Source organism: Felis catus, chromosome X (assembly GCF_018350175.1).
Source record: "Felis catus isolate Fca126 chromosome X, F.catus_Fca126_mat1.0, whole genome shotgun sequence".
NCBI lineage: Eukaryota > Metazoa > Chordata > Mammalia > Carnivora > Felidae > Felis > Felis catus.
Genome location: NC_058386.1, coordinates 43,512,979 through 43,535,019, shown reverse-complemented (window position 1 = coordinate 43,535,019; position 22,041 = coordinate 43,512,979). Strand labels below are relative to the sequence as shown.

At 41.6% G+C, this 22,041-nt stretch overlaps 2 protein-coding genes across 5 annotated transcripts in view; one reads left to right on the top strand and one right to left on the bottom strand.

Moving 5' to 3' along the window:
* Nucleotides 1-412, bottom strand: part of CCNB3 (cyclin B3) — a 79,968-nt gene extending 79,556 nt beyond the window's left edge. Inside the window, exon 1 of the mRNA XM_045050913.1 lies at nt 305-412. The gene's annotated coding sequence lies outside the window, so the exon portion shown is untranslated. The remainder of the gene's footprint in view (nt 1-304) is intronic.
* A 3,605-nt stretch (nt 413-4,017) lies between these two features.
* Nucleotides 4,018-20,746, top strand: AKAP4 (A-kinase anchoring protein 4). Of its 4 annotated transcripts, none has more exons than XM_023249171.2 (6): nt 4,018-4,174; nt 7,011-7,106; nt 8,133-8,183; nt 8,750-8,851; nt 17,274-19,412; nt 20,395-20,746. In XM_023249171.2, the coding sequence occupies exons 2-6, from the start codon at nt 7,011-7,013 to the stop codon at nt 20,548-20,550; spliced, it is 2,544 nt and encodes an 847-aa protein (XP_023104939.1). In that variant the 5' UTR covers nt 4,018-4,174; the 3' UTR covers nt 20,551-20,746. The 4 variants fall into 4 exon arrangements, with proteins under 4 accessions (XP_023104939.1, XP_044906961.1, XP_023104938.1 ...); XM_023249170.2 differs by lacking the exon at nt 4,018-4,174 and adding an exon at nt 4,919-5,076; XM_045051026.1 differs by lacking the exon at nt 8,133-8,183.
* The last annotated feature ends 1,295 nt before the right edge of the window (nt 20,747-22,041 follow it).

Sequence of the window (22,041 nt, the reverse complement as noted above, 5' to 3'; positions counted from 1 at the left end):
CTATATTTAAGTACTTTCCATCAGACATTGGAGACAAGTTTGTCGGTTTGATAAGAAAAAAAAATCCTATTCACAACCTAGCTCCCTCACCTAAATCTCCAGCTCGGACACAAAATATGTTTATATATTTACACATATAAGGGAAAAGACCCGTTTAATGCCTAGAAAAACAAGTTTTACTTTTAACAAGCTATAGACGGGCTGGAACAAACGCTATGTATTGAAAAGGGACTTCCCAAGTAGTAGGAAACGGAAACAAAACAAAACACAAAACAAAACACGGATGGGGGCAAAAGGGACTAACCGCCTCAGAATAACTTCCTCAGAGCAATCGCCTCAGAGCAACCCCCTCCAGAAAAAGTCGCCTCAGAAAATGGATCGCGGAGACAGGCGGTCCGACCTCACCATTCTCACCAGCGGGGGGGGGGGTAACAGATCAGCACTTTGTTCAGACTTGAAACCACCAGATGGGGCCAAAAGATCAGAGGACGTACCCCCTTATACTTTTCTTTTCCTCAAGAAATCTCTCTTGGGCGTTTTCAGCCCCTTCGAAGAAAGAAAAGGCGTACCACTCTGGGCGCGCACACACATACGCCCACCCAACCGTTAAATAATGTAATGGGTAGTGCCTCACCTAGCCTTACACCCAGCCAAATGGCTTCCCCCATTGATCCAGCCCCCCATTGAGATGAAATCGGGATTAAAATAGTACCCGTTTCTTAAAGCTGTGTGACAATTAAATGAGATGATGCATGTAAAACACAGTACCGGGCAAATTTTCAGGCCCCACTCCAGACCTGCAGAATTAAAACCTCTGGGACAGAGCCCAACTAGCTTCACAAGTCCTACAGGTGATTCTGAGCCGCACTAAAGTCTGAGAGTTACTTCTCTAAGAAGTATACTGCCCACTGAAATATTATTACAGATTCCCAGGACTCCGTGGCTTCTGAATTGTTTGCTACCTGAAATTCTAACACCATCATTTGTTCCCCGAGCCCAGCCGTGGGCTGTATTGCAGCGAATACGATGAGAGATGGGAAAAATTGGCTGCCTGCCCGGCTTTTGAAGCAGGTGATCCAGGAATAGAAAAAGTTAATTAACTCTACAAGGCCAGATCTAGTAAATGTCAGATGAATTATACAGACAAGAAGCAAATGTTCTAGGAAATCAGAGGAGGGAAATTTCCCAATTATAAGAGGGAGGAGCCTGACCAGAAATGGCAACTGTCAAGCCAAGCCCACCTTTCACAAATAGCTAATAAGTCATTATCTACAACAAGGCCACAGAACAGACCTTAGCTGCCTAATTAAGCCTCTGCCTAAAAGGAAACCCCAACATATCTAAGAACCTTCTTTTCTTTAACAGCTTCCCTCTGGAATAAAAAAAGAGAGAGAGAGAGAATATTTATAGCATTTTAAAGTCCTTTATTTTCTCCTTCCACTACTTCAATCACTCATAGGAAAGGCCAGGTATACCCAGTACAGATATAACATAAATACTTGACAGAAGTAATTATGCAGCACCGGTGCTGAGATGTTCAAAATAGCTATCTAATATTTCACTTTAGCATGGTTGTGAGAAGGTGCTGTAAATGACAGTGTGTATTCTCATGTCTGAAAAATAATTCAGGAGAACAGGAGTTACATTTATATTGCTCCACAATAAAGAATGTCTGTAAATCACTGGTATCACTGCACATTTTCCAAATGGTCACAGTGCCATCTCATAAACTAAATTAGGTAGCCTAATCTGAGACTGGAAGATACTTAGTGAGGCTAACAGGCAGACAGTGATTTCATGAAGGCTAATAGTTCAGCTCATTTAAATTTCATTTTGCCATTATTCAGAACAGTGACAAACACAGGTCCCATTTTTACTATCTTAATAGCTCTTTCAAAACAAATGTAGACTGAAAGCATATTTAAAGTGTTGATTTCTACAATTATTCACAAGTTTGTGTGGAAGAGATGTTTGGTTAGAATAAGCAAAGTTAGAAAATGGATGATGATGGTTTAAAAAAAAAAGACAATCAAAGCTTCTATGTTTAACTTCTCTATGTTCGGCTCCTAAAGGCTGATCTAAGTGCATGCCTTGTACCTTACAAATATTCACACACTGACACACCATATTCCTTCTTCTGACTCTTTCAACATCCCTTCTACCCCACCCATCTGTTGCCATCTCTAGTCAGTATACACTGGTCTGAGAATCTCAGGAGCTTAAGAGAAAGAAGAGGCAGAGGACATACCATAACCTATGACTGAGCCTCCTTACATTTTTGTTGTTGGTTTCCCATCCAAATGCTGCTCTTGTTTGCTCCTGGGTAGCCTCCAGGATGACAGGATTGGGGCACTATGGGACAGGGCTCTAATCATCCATAATAGTTCTCTTTTTGTCATTCAGGAGATTTAGTAAGACATTTTCCAGGCCCAGATCACAGTTGTTCCCTTCTGGGCTGAGAGACATAGAGGTTTTGGGGGCGAGGGTTTTTTTGTTTTTTTAATCTTAGGGATATACATTCTTGTGCTTGGAGAATAAATACAGTTTTATTCTTTGCTTCTTATTCCACAGACATGAGCCAGACACAGGAGCTCCAACTTTTTCTTTAATAATCAAAAGTCTTGACAAAAAAAAATGATACAGGGAAAACAAGTCTTGTACTGTGGATTTAATTCATCACCACTGACTTACAAAGACTCCCTCCTTGACCAAAATGCATTTTTAATAAAAATTGTATATATTTAAAGTATACAACATGATGACTTGTTATAGTCAGGCCCCTACGAAATTTCTTCTCAACTAGGCCTCAACCATAGCTGATAAGAACTGCAACTTTGGGTACAAACAGTATCATCCATTCCATACATTAAGAGACTTGAACAAACACTAACATAGTTTCTATCAGCTCAAGGCCATATCCCTAGGATGATGACCCCAGCATCCTTAAAAGACCTGCCTACGGAAGTTCAACACTGCCAGAAGAATTTACTGTTTGTTTCAGCCAAAACCTGATTATAGGCCCCTGACCTCCCTTTTCTTAGAGCATTTCTTTAGAAAACCTATCATTGTAAATCCTTTATCTGTTACTTTGAGATATATCTTCTACAACCCAGAAATATTTTTCTCAAGGACCTAGGAGCCATCCCTTTGAAAGGTAATTATCAAGAAAGATAGGACCCCTGTCTCCTAATCTCTGTGAAAGGATAGGAGCCTAACTTCGATAAGAACCAGTTAGCAAACACAGTTGCCCTAATCACATTGATCACCCCCCCACACACACACACAGGCTTCCCTCAGCATTTTTTCCTTTAGCACACCCCAACATTTAAAAAGCCTTCTGCCTCTTGTTTCAGTGGAGTTGAGCTCTGTTCATTGGAAGATTCTATTCCTTACTGCAGTAGTCTGAATAAAATCTGTCTTGCCACTTTTAACAAATGTCCAGTTCTGTTTCTTTTTGATGTCATAAACTAACAAGATTGAAATTGTACATCAGGGTTAGGCAAGACATGCAGTCTCGGGGGTAACAAGAAGAAATTGAAGTAGAATCAAGAATACAAAACTCTATTATTTAGGGGATCATCTCGACTTATAATTAGTTCAGATGCATTTATTCACATGTATGAGGTTAAAGTGGAAACATATGGAGGAAGGAGAGGAAAAAAGATGAGACTTGGGCACAGTGTGAGCCATTTGGTTATGGACTAATGTTGTGAAACTGAGGCTAACCTAAAGGCACCTCAAAGTCTAATGGATAATCCTTTAAAGAATATGGTAGCCAGAAATCCAGCACGGGCCATATAATGAAAAAGAGTAAGTGGGGCTCAGGTCCTTTCATAACTTAAAAAGTCTGTGCAAGGCTGACCCTGTCCTAAGTAGACTAGCCTTTTTTTCTTAGAAAATTATGTCTCATGATGAAGGTTAGAGTTTGCTAGACATGCATAATCCTAAGAATAAAGCTCCCATTTTTGTGCTGTCACTGTTCTCCATAGAAACAGTGATGTCATTAAGTAGGAGTTCTGGGGCCAGCTGGTGGGGAAGGCTTTAGGAGAGTATGGAGGGTTGAGGAAAGAAGCAACATCCTGTGTCAGACTAGAAGGGTCATCACAGCATCCAAATTAACAAGAAAAAAATCATCCCAAGGTCCTGTGAAACAGCCTACTCTGATACTACCAAGGTAGGGGCATTTTCTAACTTCTCCTTGTTTTAATATAATTTATTGTCAAATTGGCTAACATACAGTGTATACAGTGTGCGCTTGGCTTTTGGGGTAGATTCTTGTGGTTCATCGCTTACATACAACACCTAGCACTCATCCCAACAAGTGCCATCCTCAATGCCCATAACCCATTTTTCCCTCTGACTTCTTTTTGACTAGCTAAGGGGGTGTCTTCGTGGTGAGGTGAAATCACAGAAGCTATTAAGGCAGCCTCCAACTTTCTATTTTCATACTTTTATTCAGGATATCTGGAAAGGACTTCAACATTTTTTGTTTCTACATAAATCCAAAGATCTCTTGCTACATAACTCTGAATCTCTAGTGGGAAACCCAAAGAGAAATAAGCTAAGATGTGAAAATTAATAGTTTTTTATTCATTAAGGCTGGTGGCAATTCTCTATGTGAAAAATACAGACCCCCACCAAACGGGTAACTAATATGATTAGATTGTTCTGGAAACAAGAAGAGGAAAGAGAATGGAAGTCTCAAGGGATTGTGAGCTGGACAAAATGTGAAATAAATATGTGTACCTTCCTAGAGAGAACAGAAAAGGGTTGTTGTACAGCAGACAGCCTGATGTGCTTTTGATGTGAAGGGCTACTGAGTTTGCCATATTGCCACACCTTTGCTGAGGTTGCTAGTCTCAGGCATTGTGACCCAACCAATTATGTTGTCACATCCCCGGGTCAAAGGCAGCAGGGAAAAGCCTGGCCCATCAGTCTCATCCAACAGCTGACTGGGGTGGCAGCCAGCCGCAAGTGCCCAAGAACTTGGCACTGCCCACTTCCATCTAAAGGGGCACATCTCCCTTCTGGGTGGCACAATTTCAGCGAAAAGCCTAAAATAACTTCATTATCAAGGTAATGAGTTCACAAATTTTATTTTTTTACAATTCTTTTGGATTTGGACTAAGGCTATATCCAAATCATATGAGGGACCTCTATGACTTTCCTTCTTTTTTCCTATGCTAGTGATCTCTAGTTTTTTAAAAAAGAAACTCCCTCTTATGAGTGGGTATGGGAAGCCCTTTCCTAAAACTTTTTCAGGGGTGTGTAGACATTCTTGAAGTGAGAGCCCGAAAAGATCTGGGGGCAGGCAGTTGGGAATGGCAAAGGGTAGAAATGCAGTATCGTGTGAAAAGATAACCATCAGAGGATAGCTGTTATAAAAATGTTGAGAGAGGGAGAGGGAAGGAAGGAGGAAAGAGGAGGGCAAGGGAGGGAGGGAAGAAGGAGAGAGGAGGGAAAGGGAGGGAGGGAAGAAGGAGAGAGGAGGGCAGGGGAGAGAGGGGAGGGAGGGAAGAGAAGGGATGGCAGGGGAGGGAGGGAGGGAAGGAGAGAGGAGAGGAGGGAAGGAGAGAGGAAGGGAGGGGAGGGAAGGACAAAGGAGGGGAGGGAAAGAGAGAGGAGGGGAGGGAAGGAGAGAGGAGAGGAGGGAAGGAGAGAGGAGGGGAGGGAAGGAGAGAGGAGGGGAGGGAAGGGAGGGGAAGGAAGGAGGAGAGAGGAGGGCAGGGGGGAGGGAGGGAAGGATGGAGAGAGAGAGGAAGATAAGTAGGGAAGGAGGGAGAGAAAGGAAGAAGGGAGGGGGGAAGAAGAGTAAAGAGAGGGAGGGGAGGGAGGTAGAGGTTAAAAGGGTCTAAGTTTTTAAGGGAGTTGGGGAAAAGGAATTCAACTGCCCTCTAATAACTTGGCAAAAAGGCTTCTCCTGTTACATTTTAAAAAGAAATCAAATTCAAGCTCCAGAAACCAAAACAATTCTACTGAGCTCTTAACGTGTCTTCCTGAACATAGATCTGAGGTCTTACATAGCAAAAATCAATCAGTGGCCTCTGCCATTTCCTTTTTACTTTTAGTTCCAGGCCAGGGTGGGAGGTGGTGGGGGGTGGGGGGTTGGAAGAAGTTGGCAGAGATTCTTTTTTCTTTCAAACATAAAATTAAACTTGGTCTATGGGATCAGGGTCTGGTCTTCCCTCAGACATCTGTCTTTTGGTTATATTTACACCTATTAGGCAGTTTTCTCAGCATTCATAAACTTGTTTTATGTTGGAATCTTCTATGTTGTTTTGATTAAAAGGGCTATTTATTTACTCTACTGGTGTTGACTCTAGTCTTTTCCAATGGCCCTATGTAATAAGTATTACAGCTATTTACCTAATTTCATTTTCTTTGATGTAATGAGAAAGACTCTGGTTGAACTGGAGTTAGCTAAAATTCAGTTAAATAGGATGAGATGAGCTTTGTTCTTTGAGGTAACCTAGAGTGGGTAAACAGAAGTGGAGACACATGAGATCTAGTAGAGTTGGGTAGAAGTAAATCATTGAATTTAATTCCTATAGTCCCTAGACCTCCTTTAAATTTGCTTCACAGCCTGCCATTTTTCCTGACTTGTTTCTCACAAATTAATATGATACTCCCATGATTCCAAATACTTGATGTGGGAAGTCTAAATTAAAGGAGACTATGGACTGTGCTAAATGATCCTGATTATCAAGTTCAAACATTTCATAGTTCCTTCCCCCATTGTTCACCCTTCCAGTTCCTAGTCTAAACCTAATTGAAACATACAGATGGGTTTCAGGAAGCCCTTCAGAGATTCTTACCCAAACTCAGCCAGTTTCTAAAAGCATATATATAGTTATATAGTTATATAGCTTAGTTATATAGTTATATATGGCTTTTAGAAACTGGCTGAGTATATATATATATATATATATATATAGTTATAGTTATAGTTATAGTTATAGTTATATAGCTATATAGTTATATATTCAGATTTCTTTCCTTTCTCTTTATAGATGTCTGATGATATTGACTGGTTACATAGCCGCAGGGACGTGTGCAAGGTTGATCTCTACAGCCCAAAAGGACAGCAAGATCAGGACCGGAAAGTCGTAAGTATAAAATTACCCCTACCAAGGAGTGGAAAGGATCAGTGTAGGAATATAGATATATTGGAGCCCAGAATAGACTAATGGAGAGTGATACTGTGATGTCTCCAAGCAACCAAGCTCAATGACACAAGGACAAAGGGAGAGTCAGGGCCAGGAGTGATGTAAAGGACCGGGGCAGGAAGGTTAGGGGGGAGTCTGAGGGGGAGGGAGAAGTGATGGTTGCCTAGTTACCAGCCCTTATTACCTAACACTTCTGAAGTCACAATGTCATCTAGCTACCAGTCAGTTACACTAAAGTGGGACTCCCTCAGGAGGGCAAAATACTTCATGCTCTGTTTCCCAAACTTCAAGTGATTTGCATAGTACTTCACATTTTTTTTATCTTGTTCCAGCACCACTCATACTATTATTTACTTAATACATATTTCTGCTATGTTTTTAAAAATGAATTTAAAATTCAAATACATTTAAAAATTACCATCACCCTAAGCATTATTGTCTGTAATACCACAGGTTTGATGTTTTAGTATGTATTTTCCAAATAAACAACAGCAAGTACACCTATTACATACAAACATCTATTTACGTACCACCTAAAATATTCTATATCATCAGTAGTAAAAATGCCACATTTGGGGAACACTATAGCAGAAAGTGCTGTAAACTGGGAATCAATTAGAATCAACTTCTAATGAAAGTTCCACCTTTGAGTTTGTGTCGGTTGGGCAAGCCACCTCTCTTCTCAGTTTTCTTAATAAATGTGGATATTATATTTTGGGCTTCTGTCTGACAGGTAGGTATTCTCATTTATGAACTACAGGAATGCTTAGATTCTGTCTGCCTAATAATAATCATATTAACATCTATTGAGTACTTACTGTGTACCGGCACTCTGCTAAAAGCTTTACATTCAGTATCTTAATTAGTCCTCACAAGAATCCTATAAGGTAAGTGCTATTGTCATCTCTCAGAAAGAAATTACAGTCTTTAGAGTTTTTCTAAATTCACCCTCCTAATTTGATACAGATATGCTTTGTCGATGTGTCTACCTTGAATGTGGAAGGTAAAGATTCTAAGGTGGGTATTCTCTGCTCCCCTCCCTTGGAATGGGTGGGAAACTGCTGAGTGGGTTTTATCAGCCATGGCATGAGAAAAGCGAAAGGCTGTAGCAGAGTGTGGAAAGGTGGAGGAGATTCAAATGGAAGGTCATTGTTCTTGTGAGCCCAGGATCCCTGGTTCAGAATTTACTGTCACTCTAGATACCAAATCTCATTTTAGAAGACACTTAAGTTGTTGGTAGGGCTGAAAGAATTAACACATGGAAAATAGCATGTCAGAGAAGCGAAATTTAAAAAAAAAAAAAAAAACCTGTCCAAAAGTTTGATGATTAACAGAATATGATTCCTGAGACTGACAGCTTTGTGAATACCTTCTGTGGGGCTTGGGAAAGAGGAGTAGTAATTTGTGGAGGGAACTTTATCATTCTTCAAAGACTAGAGAGCACTACAGTCCTACCTCTCCTTCAGAAAGAAAAGCATAATAGGAGACATAACATTCATACTTTGAATGGTAGCCTAGGAGGGCAGCCTAGAGAAGTCTCAAAAACCAACTGTTCATAAAAATCTTATCCCTTAATTCCATAGGATACTGCTGGTTCCAGTTCAGAAGGTGACTTAAACCTGGGGAATCTAGAAGAAAAAGAGATTATTGTCATCAAGGATACTGAGAAGCAAGACCAGTCTAAGGTATACTTAGTCTCTGAGCTCACCCTTTCTAATTCTTAGACCTGAATGCTGAGTCTGAGGACTCTGGTTCACAGATAGTAAGAGAATTATTGTCAAACATGCCCATAAATTTGAATACTATGACATTCTAGAGAACACAGTCCTAAGTTCAGAGTAACGGTAAGTTCAATGCTCAGGTATCTGACAATGGCACTAATCACAAAGGCTCATAATGCCCTTTCCTGATTTCAGGTACGTACTCCAAACATAACTTTGCTATTCTTATCCTAATTAGGGTGTGGGCTTATAAGCAAGATCCTTTGCATTATTGTTTGCTGGCTTGTAATAGACTTGTGTGCCCCACATTGCCCAAAGACCAAGAAGGAAGAATGAGGATATGGAGCAGAGAGAATCCACAACAGCCAAGAACTGTAGTTGCCTGGTTCCTACCCTGTTGTCCAAGAGATTACCTAGGCTATTGGATAGCATAAAGTCAGAAACAATTAGAATTGTATGCCTCTGTCACATATAGAATCCTTTTGTTTTTGTGTAAGGATTATATCTGTTGGGCCTCTGGTTTGGGGTAGGCATTAGAGTACATGACAAGTCATCCCCACAGTCCTACAAGCTCAGAGCGGCTGGTATTGGCACAGGATATTTGGCTTTAGTGCAAAACAGTCAAATATTTCTTGTTCTATGTTCCTAGGCTCGTGTTATAATGAGAAACATCATTTCTCGCCCCAGGCACCTTTTGAATGATGAGTGTAACCCCTAAGGAAGGAAAAGCCAGTTGCAAAATATTCTCTAAATAGTTTTGAGTTCAGTTGGGGGTGGCCAACTCAATTTTGGAGCCTCAAGAAAGGGATAAATTATACCTGGTGTTTATTTTTAAAAGAGCAGCCCATATTTCCTACACACAAGGCAGATACTCTTGATTGTATCAAGCCCATTTGAAAAAAGTTGAACTTATCATGACCTCACGTTTCCAGGAATTCCATGAAAAGACAGATGAAGCAATCAAAGGGGCAAAGAGGGCCATGGCACTTAGCACTGAGTAGAAAAAGTATATAATACATACACACATACCCAGACATGGGCATACACAGTCACAAGCATATAAATCTACACAAAGTGACATATACATTGATACATACATCTATATACATTAACAAAAATGAATTTATACAAGCAATGACATACTCATGCCTGGCTACCTGTGACATTGACAAACACACATAAGCACTAATCTAATAAATTTATGCATTTGGCCTATTCATAAACAGTGACTTACACACATACACAAAAATATACAGTCATACAGAGTCAGATACCTTGACACGCCCACATGTGACACACATAAACATCCACATATATATATATCCATGCACACTATGCATAAACATATACTCACACACATTAACACCCATAACCCTTGATCAAAACATTGGTGACCATACAGACTCAGGTATAAGCATACACACCTATAAATATGCTTCATGTTGATACACACCCATACAAACTTTTTTTTTTTATGAAATTTATTGACAAATTAGTTTCCATACAACACCCAGTGCTCATCCCAAAAGGTGCCCTCCTCAATACCCATCACACACCCTCTCCTCCCTCCCACCCCCCATCAACCCTCAGTTTGTTCTCAGTTTTTAACAGTCTCTTATGCTTTGGCTCTCTCCCACTCTAACCTGTTTTTTTTTTTCCTTCCCCTCCCCCATGGGTTCCTATTAATTTCTAAAGGTCCACATAAGAGTGAAACCATATGGTATCTGTCTTTCTCTGTATGGCTTATTTCACTTAGCATCACACTCTCCAGTTCCATCCACGTTGCTACAAAAGGCCATATTTCATTTTTTCTCATTGCCACGTAATATTCCATTGTGTATATAAACCACAATTTCTTTATCCATTCACCAGTTGATGGACATTTAGGCTCTTTCCATAATTTGGCTATTGTTGAGAGTGCTGCTATGAACATTGGGGTACAAGTGGCCCTATGCATCAGTACTCCTGTATCCCTTGGATAAATTCCTAGCAGTGCTATTGCTGGGTCATAGGGTAGGTCTATTTTTAATTTTCTGAGGAACCTCCACACTGCTTTCCAGAGCGGCTGCACCAATTTGCATTCCCACCAACAGTGCAAGAGGGTTCCCGTTTCTCCACATCCTCTCCAGCATCTAGAGTCTCCTGATTTGTTCATTTTGGCCACTCTGACTGGCGTGAGGTGATACCTGAGTGTGGTTTTGATTTGTATTTCCCTGATAAGGAGCGACGCTGAACATCTTTTCATGTGCCTGTTGGCCATCCGGATATCTTCTTTAGAGAAGTGTCTATTCATGTTTTCTGCCCATTTCTTCACTGGGTTATTTGTTTTTCGGGTGTGGAGTTTGGTGAGCTCTTTATAGATTTTGGATACTAGCCCTTTGTCCGATATGTCATTTGCGAATATATTTTCCCATTCCGTTGGTTGCCTTTTAGTTTTGTTGGTTGTTTCCTTTGCTGTGCAGAAGCTTTTTATCTTCATAAGGTCCCAGTAATTCACTTTTGCTTTTAATTCCCTTGCCTTTGGGGATGTGTCGAGTAAGAGATTGCTACGGCTGAGGGCAGAGAGGTCTTTTCCTGCTTTCTCCTCTAAGGTTTTGATGGTTTCCTGTCTCACATTTAGGTCCTTTATCCATTTTGAGTTTATTTTTGTGAATGGTGTGAGAAAGTGGTCTAGTTTCAACCTTCTGCATGTTGCTGTCCAGTTCTCCCAGCACCATTTGTTAAAGAGGCTGTCTTTTTTCCTTTGGATGTTCTTTCCTGCTTTGTCAAAGATGAGTTGGCCATACGTTTGTGGGTCTAGTTCTGGGGTTTCTATTCTATTCCATTGGTCTATGTGTCTGTTTCTGTGCCAATACCATGCTGTCTTGATGATGACAGCTTTGTAGTAGAGGCTAAAGTCTGGGATTGTGATGCCTCCTGCTTTGGTCTTCTTCTTCAAAATTCCTTTGGCTATTCGGGGCCTTTTGTGGTTCCATATGAATTTTAGGATTGCTTGTTCTAGTTTCGAGAAGAATGCTGGTGCAATTTTGATTGGGATTGCATTGAATGTGTAGATAGCTTTGGGTAGTATTGACATTTTGACAATATTTATTTTTCCAATCCATGAGCAGGGAATGTCTTTCCATTTCTTTAAATCTTCTTCAATTTCCTTCATAAGCTTTCTATAGTTTTCAGCATACAGATCCTTTACATCTTTGGTTAGATTTATTCCTAGGTATTTTATGCTTCTTGGTGCAATTGTGAATGGGATCAGTTTCTTTATTTGTCTTTCTGTTGCTTCATTGTTAGTGTATAAGAATGCAACTGATTTCTGTACATTGATTTTGTATCCTGCAACTTTGCTGAATTCCTGTATCAGTTCTAGTAGACTTTTGGTGGAGTCTATCGGATTTTCCATGTATAATATCATGTCATCTGCAAAAAGCGAAAGCTTGACTTCGTCTTTGCCAATTTTGATGCCTTTGATTTCCTTTTGTTGTCTGATTGCTGATGCTAGAACTTCCAGCACTATGTTAAACAGCAGCGGTGAGAGTGGGCATCCTTGTCATGTTCCTGATCTCAGGGAAAAAGCTCTCAGTTTTTCCCCGTTGAGGATGATGTTAGCTGTGGGCTTTTAATAAATGGCTTTTATGATTTTTAAGTATGTTCCTTCTATCCCGACTTTCTCAAGGGTTTTTATTAAGAAAGGGTGCTGGATTTTGTCAAAGGCCTTTTCTGCATCGATTGACAGGATCATATGGTTCTTCTCTTTTTTTTTGTTAATGTGATGTATCACATTGATTGATTTGCGAATGTTGAACCAGCCCTGCATCCCAGGAATGAATCCCACTTGATCATGGTGAATAATTCTTTTTATATGCCGTTGAATTCGATTTCCTAGTATCTTATTGAGAATTTTTGCATCCATATTCATCAGGGATATTGGCCTGTAGTTCTCTTTTTTTACTGGGTCTCTGTCTGGTTTAGGAATCAAAGTAATACTGGCTTCATAGAATGAGTCTGGAAGTTTTCCTTCCCTTTCTATTTCTTGGAATAGCTTGAGAAGGATAGGTATTATCTCTGCTTTAAACGTCTGGTAGAACTCCCCTGGGAAGCCATCTGGTCCTGGACTCTTATTTGTTGGGAGATTTTTGATAACCGATTCAATTTCTTCGCTGGTTATGGGTCTGTTCAAGCTTTCTATTTCCTCCTGATTGAGTTTTGGAAGAGTGTGGGTGTTCAGGAATTTGTCCATTTCTTCCAGGTTGTCCAATTTGTTGGTATATAATTTTTCATAGTATTCCCTGATAATTGTTTGTATCTCTGAGGGATTGGTTGTAATAATTCCATTTTCATTCATGATTTTATCTATTTGGGTCATTTCCCTTTTCTTTTTGAGAAGCCTGGGTCGAGGTTTGTCAATTTTGTTTATTTTTTCAAAAAACCAACTCTTGGTTTCGTTGATCTGCTCTACAGTTTTTTTAGATTCTATATTGTTTATTTCTGCTCTGATCTTTATTATTTCTCTTCTTCTGCTGGGTTTAGGCTGCCTTTGCTGTTCTGCTTCTAGTTCCTTTAGGTGTGCTGTTAGATTTTGTACTTGGGATTTTTCTTGTTTCTTGAGATAGGCCTGGATTGCAATGTATTTTCCTCTCAGGACTGCCTTCGCTGCGTCCCAAAGCGTTTGGATTGTTGTATTTTCATTTTCGTTTGTTTCCATATATTTTTTAATTTCTTCTCTAATTGCCTGGTTGACCCACTCATTCGTTAGTAGGGTGTTCTTTAACCTCCATGCCTTTGGAGGTTTTCCAGACTTTTTCCTGTGGTTGATTTCAAGCTTCATAGCATTGTGGTCTGAAAGTATGCATGGTATAATTTCAATTCTTGTAAACTTATGAAGGGCTGTTTTGTGACCCAGTATATGATCTATCTTGGAGAATGTTCCATGTGCACTCGAGAAGAAAGTATATTCTGTTGCTTTGGGATGCAGCGTTGTAAATATATCTGTCAAGTCCATCTGATCCAATGTGTCATTCAGGGCCCTTGTTTCTTTGTTGACCGTGTGTCTAGATGATCTGTCCATTTCTGTAAGTGGAGTGTTAAAGTCCCCTGCAATTACCACATTCTTATCAATAAGGTTGCTTATGTTTATGAGTAATTGTTTTATATATTTGGGGGCTCCGGTATTCGGCGCATAGACATTTATAATTGTTAGCTCTTCCTGATGGATAGATCCTGTAACTATTATGTAATGTCCTTCTTCATCTCTTGTTACAGCCTTTAATTTAAAGTCTAGTTTGTCTGATATAAGTACGGCTACTCCAGCTTTCTTTTGGCTTCCAGTAGCATGATAAATAGTTCTCCATCCCCTCACTCTCAATCTAAAGGTGTCCTCAGGTCTAAAATGAGTCTCTTGTAGACAGCAAATAGATGGGTCTTGTGTTTTTATCCATTCTGATACCCTATGTCTTTTGGTTGGTGCATTTAATCCATTTACATTCAGTGTTATTATAGAAAGATACGGGTTGAGAGTCATTGTGATGTCTGTATGTTTTATGCTTGTAGTGATGTCTCTGGGACTTTGTCTCACAGGGTCCCCCTTAGGATCTCTTGTAGGGCTGATTTAGTGGTGACAAATTCCTTCAGTTTTTGTTTGTTTGGGAAAACCTTTATCTCTCCTTCTATTCTAAATGACAGACTTGCTGGATAAAGGATTCTCGGCTGCATATTTTTTCTGTCTAGCACCCTGAAAATCTCGTGCCAATTCTTTCTGGCCTGCCAAGTTTCAAAAGAGAGATCAGTCACGAGTCTTATAGGTCTCCCTTTATATGTGAGGGCACGTTTACCCCTTGCTTTCAGAATTTTCTCTTTATCCTTGTATTTTGCCAGTTTCACTATGATATGTCGTGCAGAAGATCGATTCAAGTTACGTCTGAAGGGAGTTCTCTGTGCCACTTGGATTTCAATGCCTTTTTCCTTCCCCAGTTCAGGGAAGTTCTCAGCTATTATTTCTTCAAGTACCCCTTCAGCACCTTTCCCTCTCTCTTCCTCCTCTGGGATACCAATTATGCGTATATTATTTCTTTTTAGTGTATCACTTAGTTCTCTAATTTTCCCCTCATACTCCTGGATTTTTTTATCTCTCTTTTTCTCAGCTTCCTCTTTTTCCATAACTTTATCCTCTAGTTCACCTATTCTCTCCTCTGCCTCTTCAAGCCGAGCTGTGGTGGTTTCCATTTTGTTATGCATTTCGTTTAAAGCGTTTTTCAGCTCCTCGTGACTGTTCCTTAGTCCCTTGATCTCTGTAGCAAGAGATTCTCTGCTGTCCTGTATACTGTTTTCAAGCCCAGCGATTAATTTTATGACTATTATTCTAAATTCACTTTCTGTTATATTATTTAAATCCTTTTTGATCAGCTCATTAGCTGTTGTTATTTCCTAGAGATTCTTCTGAGGGGAATTCTTCCGCTTGGTCATTTTGGATAGTCCCTGGTGTGGTGAGGACCTGCAGGGCCCTTCCCCTGTGTTGTGGTGTATAGCTGGAGTTGGTGGGCGGGGCCGCAGTCAGACCTGATGTCTGCCCCCAGCCCACCGCTGGGGCCACAGTCAGACTGGTGTGTGCCTTCTCTTTCCCTCTCCTAGGGGCGGGATTCACTGTGGGGTGGTGTGGCCCGTCTGGGCTACTTGCACACTGCCAGGCTTGTGATGCTGGGGATCTGGCGTATTAGCTGGGGTGGGTAGGCAAGGTGCACGGGGGCAGGAGGGGCAGGCTTAGATCGTTTCTCCTTAGGTGATCCTCTTCAGGAGGGGCCCTGTGGCAGCGGGAGGGAGTCAGATCCGCTGCCGGAGGTTTGGCTCCGCAGAAGCACAGAGTTGGGTGTTTGCGCGGTGCGAGCAAGTTCCCTGGCAGGAACTGGTTCTCTTTGGGATTTTGGCTGGGGGATGGGCGGGGGAGATGGCGCTGGCGAGCGCCTTTGTTCCCCACCAAGCTGAGCTCTGTCGTCAGGGGGCTCAGCAGCTCTCCCTCCCTTTGTCCTCCAGCCTTCCCGCTTTCTGAGCAGACCTGTTAACGTATGACCTCCCAGACGCTAAGTCGCGCTTGTTGTGGGAACACAGTCCGTCAGGCCCCTCCGCTTTTGCCAGCCAGACTCGGGGGCTCTGCTTGGCTGGCGAGCCGCCCCTCCGCCCCGGCTCCCTCTCGCCAGTCCGTGGAGCGCGCACCGCCTCGCAGCCCTTCCTACCCTCTTCCGTGGGCCTCTTGTCTGCGTTTGGCTCCAGCGACTCCGTTCTGCTAATCCTCTGGCGGTTTTCTGGGTTATTTAGGCAGGTGTAGGTGGAATCTAAGTGATCAGCAGGACGCGCGGTGAGCCCAGCGTCCTCCTAAGCCGCCATCTTGCCGCTTCTCCACCCACACCCATACAAACTTAAACAAAATGATACATAGTCACTAACTCTCTTTGAATGCATTGATACACACATCCATACAAATGCAATAACATACCCACTCATGTATTCACACACAAACGCAAATGCAAGGGTGTGTGTACTAATACACACTCTCACGCACTGACCTAGCATATAAATAGAGCATAAGTGATACCCAATTTATTGACAGACTACATAGTCATTATTCAATCACCTATTTCCACACAGTCATATTTTAACATACACATCTATTAATATAGTATGCATTAATTATACATGGATATATTAATGAGTGTGTATGTTACTATGTGAATGTATGCAGCAATATACACAAATGCATTTATGGCTGCATGATACATGCTACTGGATTTATATCATAAATATATGCATATCATTCAAATTGGCACTTGCTTATTTACGTATTCTCAGATACACTGACATACACACTCTCATGTTTACATTCCCACACATGTACAACATATACACAGTAACATGCACATGTGGCAGTGGGTATTGATGTCAACATATTACACATCCTTATACCTACTCAAACATGTACACTGACATACACATATACACACACAGATACACACGCACATCTTCACACAGAATACAGTCTGACACATTCTCACATCTATTGAGATGTGCACACTTATGAATTGCTATATTAATATGCATATGCACACAATGGATACATTTTTGACACATATTGAGATAAGCACACATACACAGATGAAATTGGCAAATATATTGCTAACACTCAGGTGTAGTTAAGTGTACCAATGTATATACTCTGATCTTTTGTGGCTGCCACTTGTGTTTGAACATTTATTAATGGTTATAATTGTATGTTAAGTTCCCATACAAATTCTGAAAGCCAAATCCCTAATCTGTGTGGTTTAGAAGATATATCTTCTAAAAAAAATGAGCGAAAGAAGTACCCTACCCAAACTCTTATGGATAGGTGTTCTTCCTTTTTTAGATGGAGGGATCTGTGTGTCTTTTCAAACAAGCTCCCTCTGATCCCATAAGTGTCCTCAACTGGCTTCTGAATGACCTCCAGAAGTATGCCTTGGGCTTCCAGCATGCTCTGAGCCCCTCAGTCTCTAGCTGTAAACACAAAGTAGGAGACACAGAAGACAAAAATCACAAATTACCCTCTGAGAACTGCTACAGCATCTATGCCGACCAACTAAACATAGATTATTTGGCCAACGGACCTCAACGGCTATGTCTAGAAACTACAGCAGCCAAAAACACCAACAATAACCAGAGTCCTTCCACTCCTCCAGCCAAATCTCCTAGCAATCAGAGGGCAGTTATTTCCCCTGATGGTGAATATTCTATGGATGACCTTTCCTTCTATGTCAACCGACTATCTTCTCTGGTAATCCAGATGGCTCGTAAGGAAATCAAGGAGAAGTTGGAAGGTGGAAGCAAGTGCCTTCATCATTCTATCTATTCATCCCCTGGGGAAAAGGGGAAAAACAGCCCTCAAAGTGCTGTGAGGAAGATCGCTTCTGAAATGGCCCATGATGCTGTGGAACTGACTTCTGAAGAAATGCGGGGCACTGGGGAGGAGTGCAGGGAAAGTGGCCGGAAAACTTTTCTGTATAGTGAATTGTCCAACAAGAACAAGGGTGGTGACAAACAGATGTGTCAAAGAGACAGCAAAGAATTTGCAGATTCTATCAGCAAAGGGCTCATGGTTTATGCAAATCAGGTGGCATCTGACATGATCGTCTCTGTTATGAAGACCTTGAAAATACATAGCTCTGGGAAGCAAGTTCCAGCCTGTGTGGTCCTGAAGAGGGTGTTGTTAAAACACACCAAGGAAATTGTGTCTGATTTGATTGATTCCTGCATGAAGAACCTGCATAATATCACTGGGGTCCTGATGACTGACTCAGACTTTGTCTCAGCGGTCAAGAGGAATCTGTTCAACCACGGAAAACAAAATGCTGCAGATATCATGGAAGCCATGCTGAAGCGTCTGGTCAGTGCTCTTCTTGGGGAGAAGAAGGAGACTAAATCACAGAGTCTGTCGTATGCATCCTTGAAAGCTGGGTCCCATGATACCAAATGCAAAAACCAAAGTCTTGAATTCTCAGCTATGAAAGCTGAGATGAAGGGGAAGGACAAAGGCAAGATGAAACCAGAGCAGTGCAAGTCATTGACCAGTGCCGAGAAAGTCGGTGAACACATCCTCAAGGAGGGCCTGACCATGTGGAACCAAAAGCAGGGAAACCAAGGCAAGATGCCTGGCAAAGCATGTGCCAATATGGAGGAAAAGAGAGAAAAGATCAGCCCTTCCACAGATTCGCTGGCAAAGGACTTGATTGTGTCTGCCCTTATGTTGATCCAGTACCATCTGACCCAGCAGGCCAAAGGCAAAGATGCATTAGAAGACGAGTGTCCTAGTTCCACCATGGGCTATATGACTCAGAATGCCCAATATGAAAAGTGTGCAAGTGGCCAAAGTGCCAAGGCACTTTCAATGAAACGTCTAGAATCTCATGAAGCTCCTGGACCATCCACGTCTCTAAAGGAAAATCAACAGCTGGACTCCCAGAAGCTCGATATGTCAAACATTGTTCTAACGCTGATCCAGAAATTGCTTAGTGAGAGCCCCTTCAACTGTGATGACCCATGTGAAGGTGAGAACAAGCATTCTGAGCCCAGAACAAGCAAAGCCGTTTCCATGTCCAAGAGACCTGACAGACGGGAAGAAAAATACCAGGACAATCAAGAACTTGACTCTACCACTGGCATGAAGCAAGTGAACCACCAATTTATAGATCAACTGGTAGAATCTGTGATGAAGTTGTGCCTTATCATGGCTAAGTATAGTAATAACAGGGCAGCCCTTGCTGAGTTGGAAGAACAAGCAGCCTTGGCAAACAACCCCAATTACCAGGTTGGTGGCTCCAGATATAGTCATGATGGTGTGATGCCACAGACCCATCAACACTCAACTGGGCCTGAAGTCATAGTTAATAATCAGTGCTCAACCAGTAACTTGCAGAAACAGCTCCAGGCTGTCCTGCAGTGGATCGCAGCCTCCCAATTTAACGTGCCCATGTTGTACTTCATGGGAGATGATGATGGACAACTGGAGAAGGTAAGCAATGCAACAGACACAAGAAGAAAAGAGGGTTGGGATTGGCAGGGGCAGGGAGGCAGCATTGTACTTAGAACCCAAGAGCAGCCCAATTTTTTTCCAAGCCTGTTCTTTACTGTGCACTTCATGAATTACTTTCATTTTGTAAAAAGACAGAAGTGGTGAATCATTAAGTGGGGCTCTGGATATCTCAAGGCCTGTGCACTTCTACCAAGAGGAGGAGAGTAAAATTAGCTCATTTTATCAGTGATCCTTTCAACAAATTATTTGGTAACACATCAGGGAACAATTTTTGAGTCATGTTTTGAGTTTGAAGGCCCTCAAAGGATTAGAGACAGAAAAAAAAAGAAAAAGGGAGCTACGGAGCTCCTTCCCAAACTCACAGGTCCTGCATTTGTCCCAAGAGTACTTGCCTCCTTAAATTTTTTGCCCTAGGCACCTCACTTACTTCATCCTAGTCTTGGTCTTGCCTTCCAGTCTCACAGAAGCCAGCATTCATACACATACTGTTTCTCTCTCTCCTCTCTCTCTCTCTCTCTCTCTCTCACATCTCACAGCTGTGTTTCCTACATTAGATGGGCTCAAGAGAAATAAAACACTGAACCAAAATTATTTTCAGTCCAAGACCAGGAGATTGTCTCTACTTCCAATCACATACTTTTTCAGGGAAGCTGGGGAATGGCAACCCCTAACACTGACCTAGCAATCATCACAGACTAATTGAAGGATCTAGCACCTATCAGAAGTATTTGGTGAACACAATTGATTCCAGAGTTTGTTTTCTGAAGCTCAAAAAGAAAGTCCTGTGGCATTTTGATCTATGTCATTAGAGGAGGGCTGAGGTAAAAGGAAAACCATGTCAGAAGCCTCCAGTACTGCATCTGTGTCAGACTTTAATCCTAGAATCATGGCTCACTTTATCCATCTAGGTCCCTTCTCCAAAAGCATCACGTGACTCAAGCTACCTCTGCTCTCTCCACAGCTTCCCGAAGTTTCAGCTAAGGCAGCAGAGAAGGGGTACAGTGTAGGAGATCTTCTTCACGAGGTCATGAAGTTTGCCAAGGAACGACAACTGGATGAAGCCGTGGGAAACATGGCTAAGAAACAACTGCTAGACTGGTTGCTCACTAACCTGTGAGCTAACAACTCCTTTGACTCCTCTCCTTTACTCCCCTAGCAGCATTCCATCCCAGCCTGAACATCCCCACCATCAGGCCAGTGAACTGCACACCACATGATTGTATTTCCTAATACATATGAGCAGTTGGACTGTGCAAATACAGGGTGTCCAAAAGCTGGGCAATAACATGAATTAAAAAAAATTAAAAAAAAAGTGTAATTGTTTTCTTGATCAGATAGACCTGATGCAAGGTAGGAGAATGGGTTTAATTCCAAGGACCTGGTGATACAGTGTTGGACATGTGTCCAGATCTCACCCTGACTTCTTTTCTGAGCACCCAAGACACAGGGCTATAACATATGTCCCAAGTCCCCAAGTAATCTGGTTTGTCCAAATCTCAGTATACAATCTCTTTAGAGTTTCCTCACCTGTGGTCTCCCTATTTCTCTCAGAATTTCATACCTAACTTGATAATTCCTCTTCTAATCCCAAGGATGCAACCTTCTTGGGTTTTGTTAAGATTTTGAAGATGGGCTATCTTACATGAAATCTAACTGAAAAAAGAAAGTATATTACCCATGGACATTGCTCCCCCTTGCCTCCCACACACCCTCACTGTTTACTGTACATGGATAGATACTATCCAGAACTACAATGGGATCTGATCCTCCCCTACATGTGAATAAAGCTTTCTTAGAAGTCATTTACTTCAATTGATGAGATTTCCTGGTCTTCCATCAGTCTGAGAGAAAATCTTTCTGAGAATAAAGCTACAGGATGGTAAATTCATAGCCACCCTATGTGAATCCCAACGTCTCTTTTGAGACCAGCACTAAATCCTCAGATTGGTTGCATGCTTCTCAGAGGTCAGTCATAATGCTAGAATTCATTACAAGTAAGATCAAGACAGGGGTTTCGGCTCTGTGGTCCTCTGTTAGCTAGTTTGCTGTAGCACACTTTGGTGCCTTTGAGATGCTGTGGCTTACTTACAAGTGCAGGATGTGACATCCTTCTGGATTCAGAAGTCAATACTTTTGCCTCTTACTAGTCACATGGCTTTATAGAGTCACCTAGACCCAGCTTGTTTATCTGTAAAGTATAGCTAAAAATTACCTTCACTGTTTAGAGGTTCAAGTAGAGAAATGGATGGGAAGATGCTTTGCACAGGAGAATCTTGTTACAAGTGTAGCTATATGAAGGAAGCTGTACCCTGCAAAGCCCATCTAACACAGTTTCAAGTGCTATTGATATGCTTTCAAACTGAAAGCAAGGTTCTCTGATTTCAGAGAGACCTACAGAGGCACTTTTTGGGGGAGGTAAGAGGCACAGAGGCAAACATTGCCAACTTCTCCACAGTGTCTGGACCGGTTAGAAGTAAAGGCAGGCCTCTTCAAAGCAGGACTTTTGAAACTCCCCAATTCATATGAAAGCTAATAAAACCTTTTCCAGTCACACCCGCCCCATGAAAAAGCTTTGGAGTTGAGCTACCACAGATCCTTCTCCTTCTCC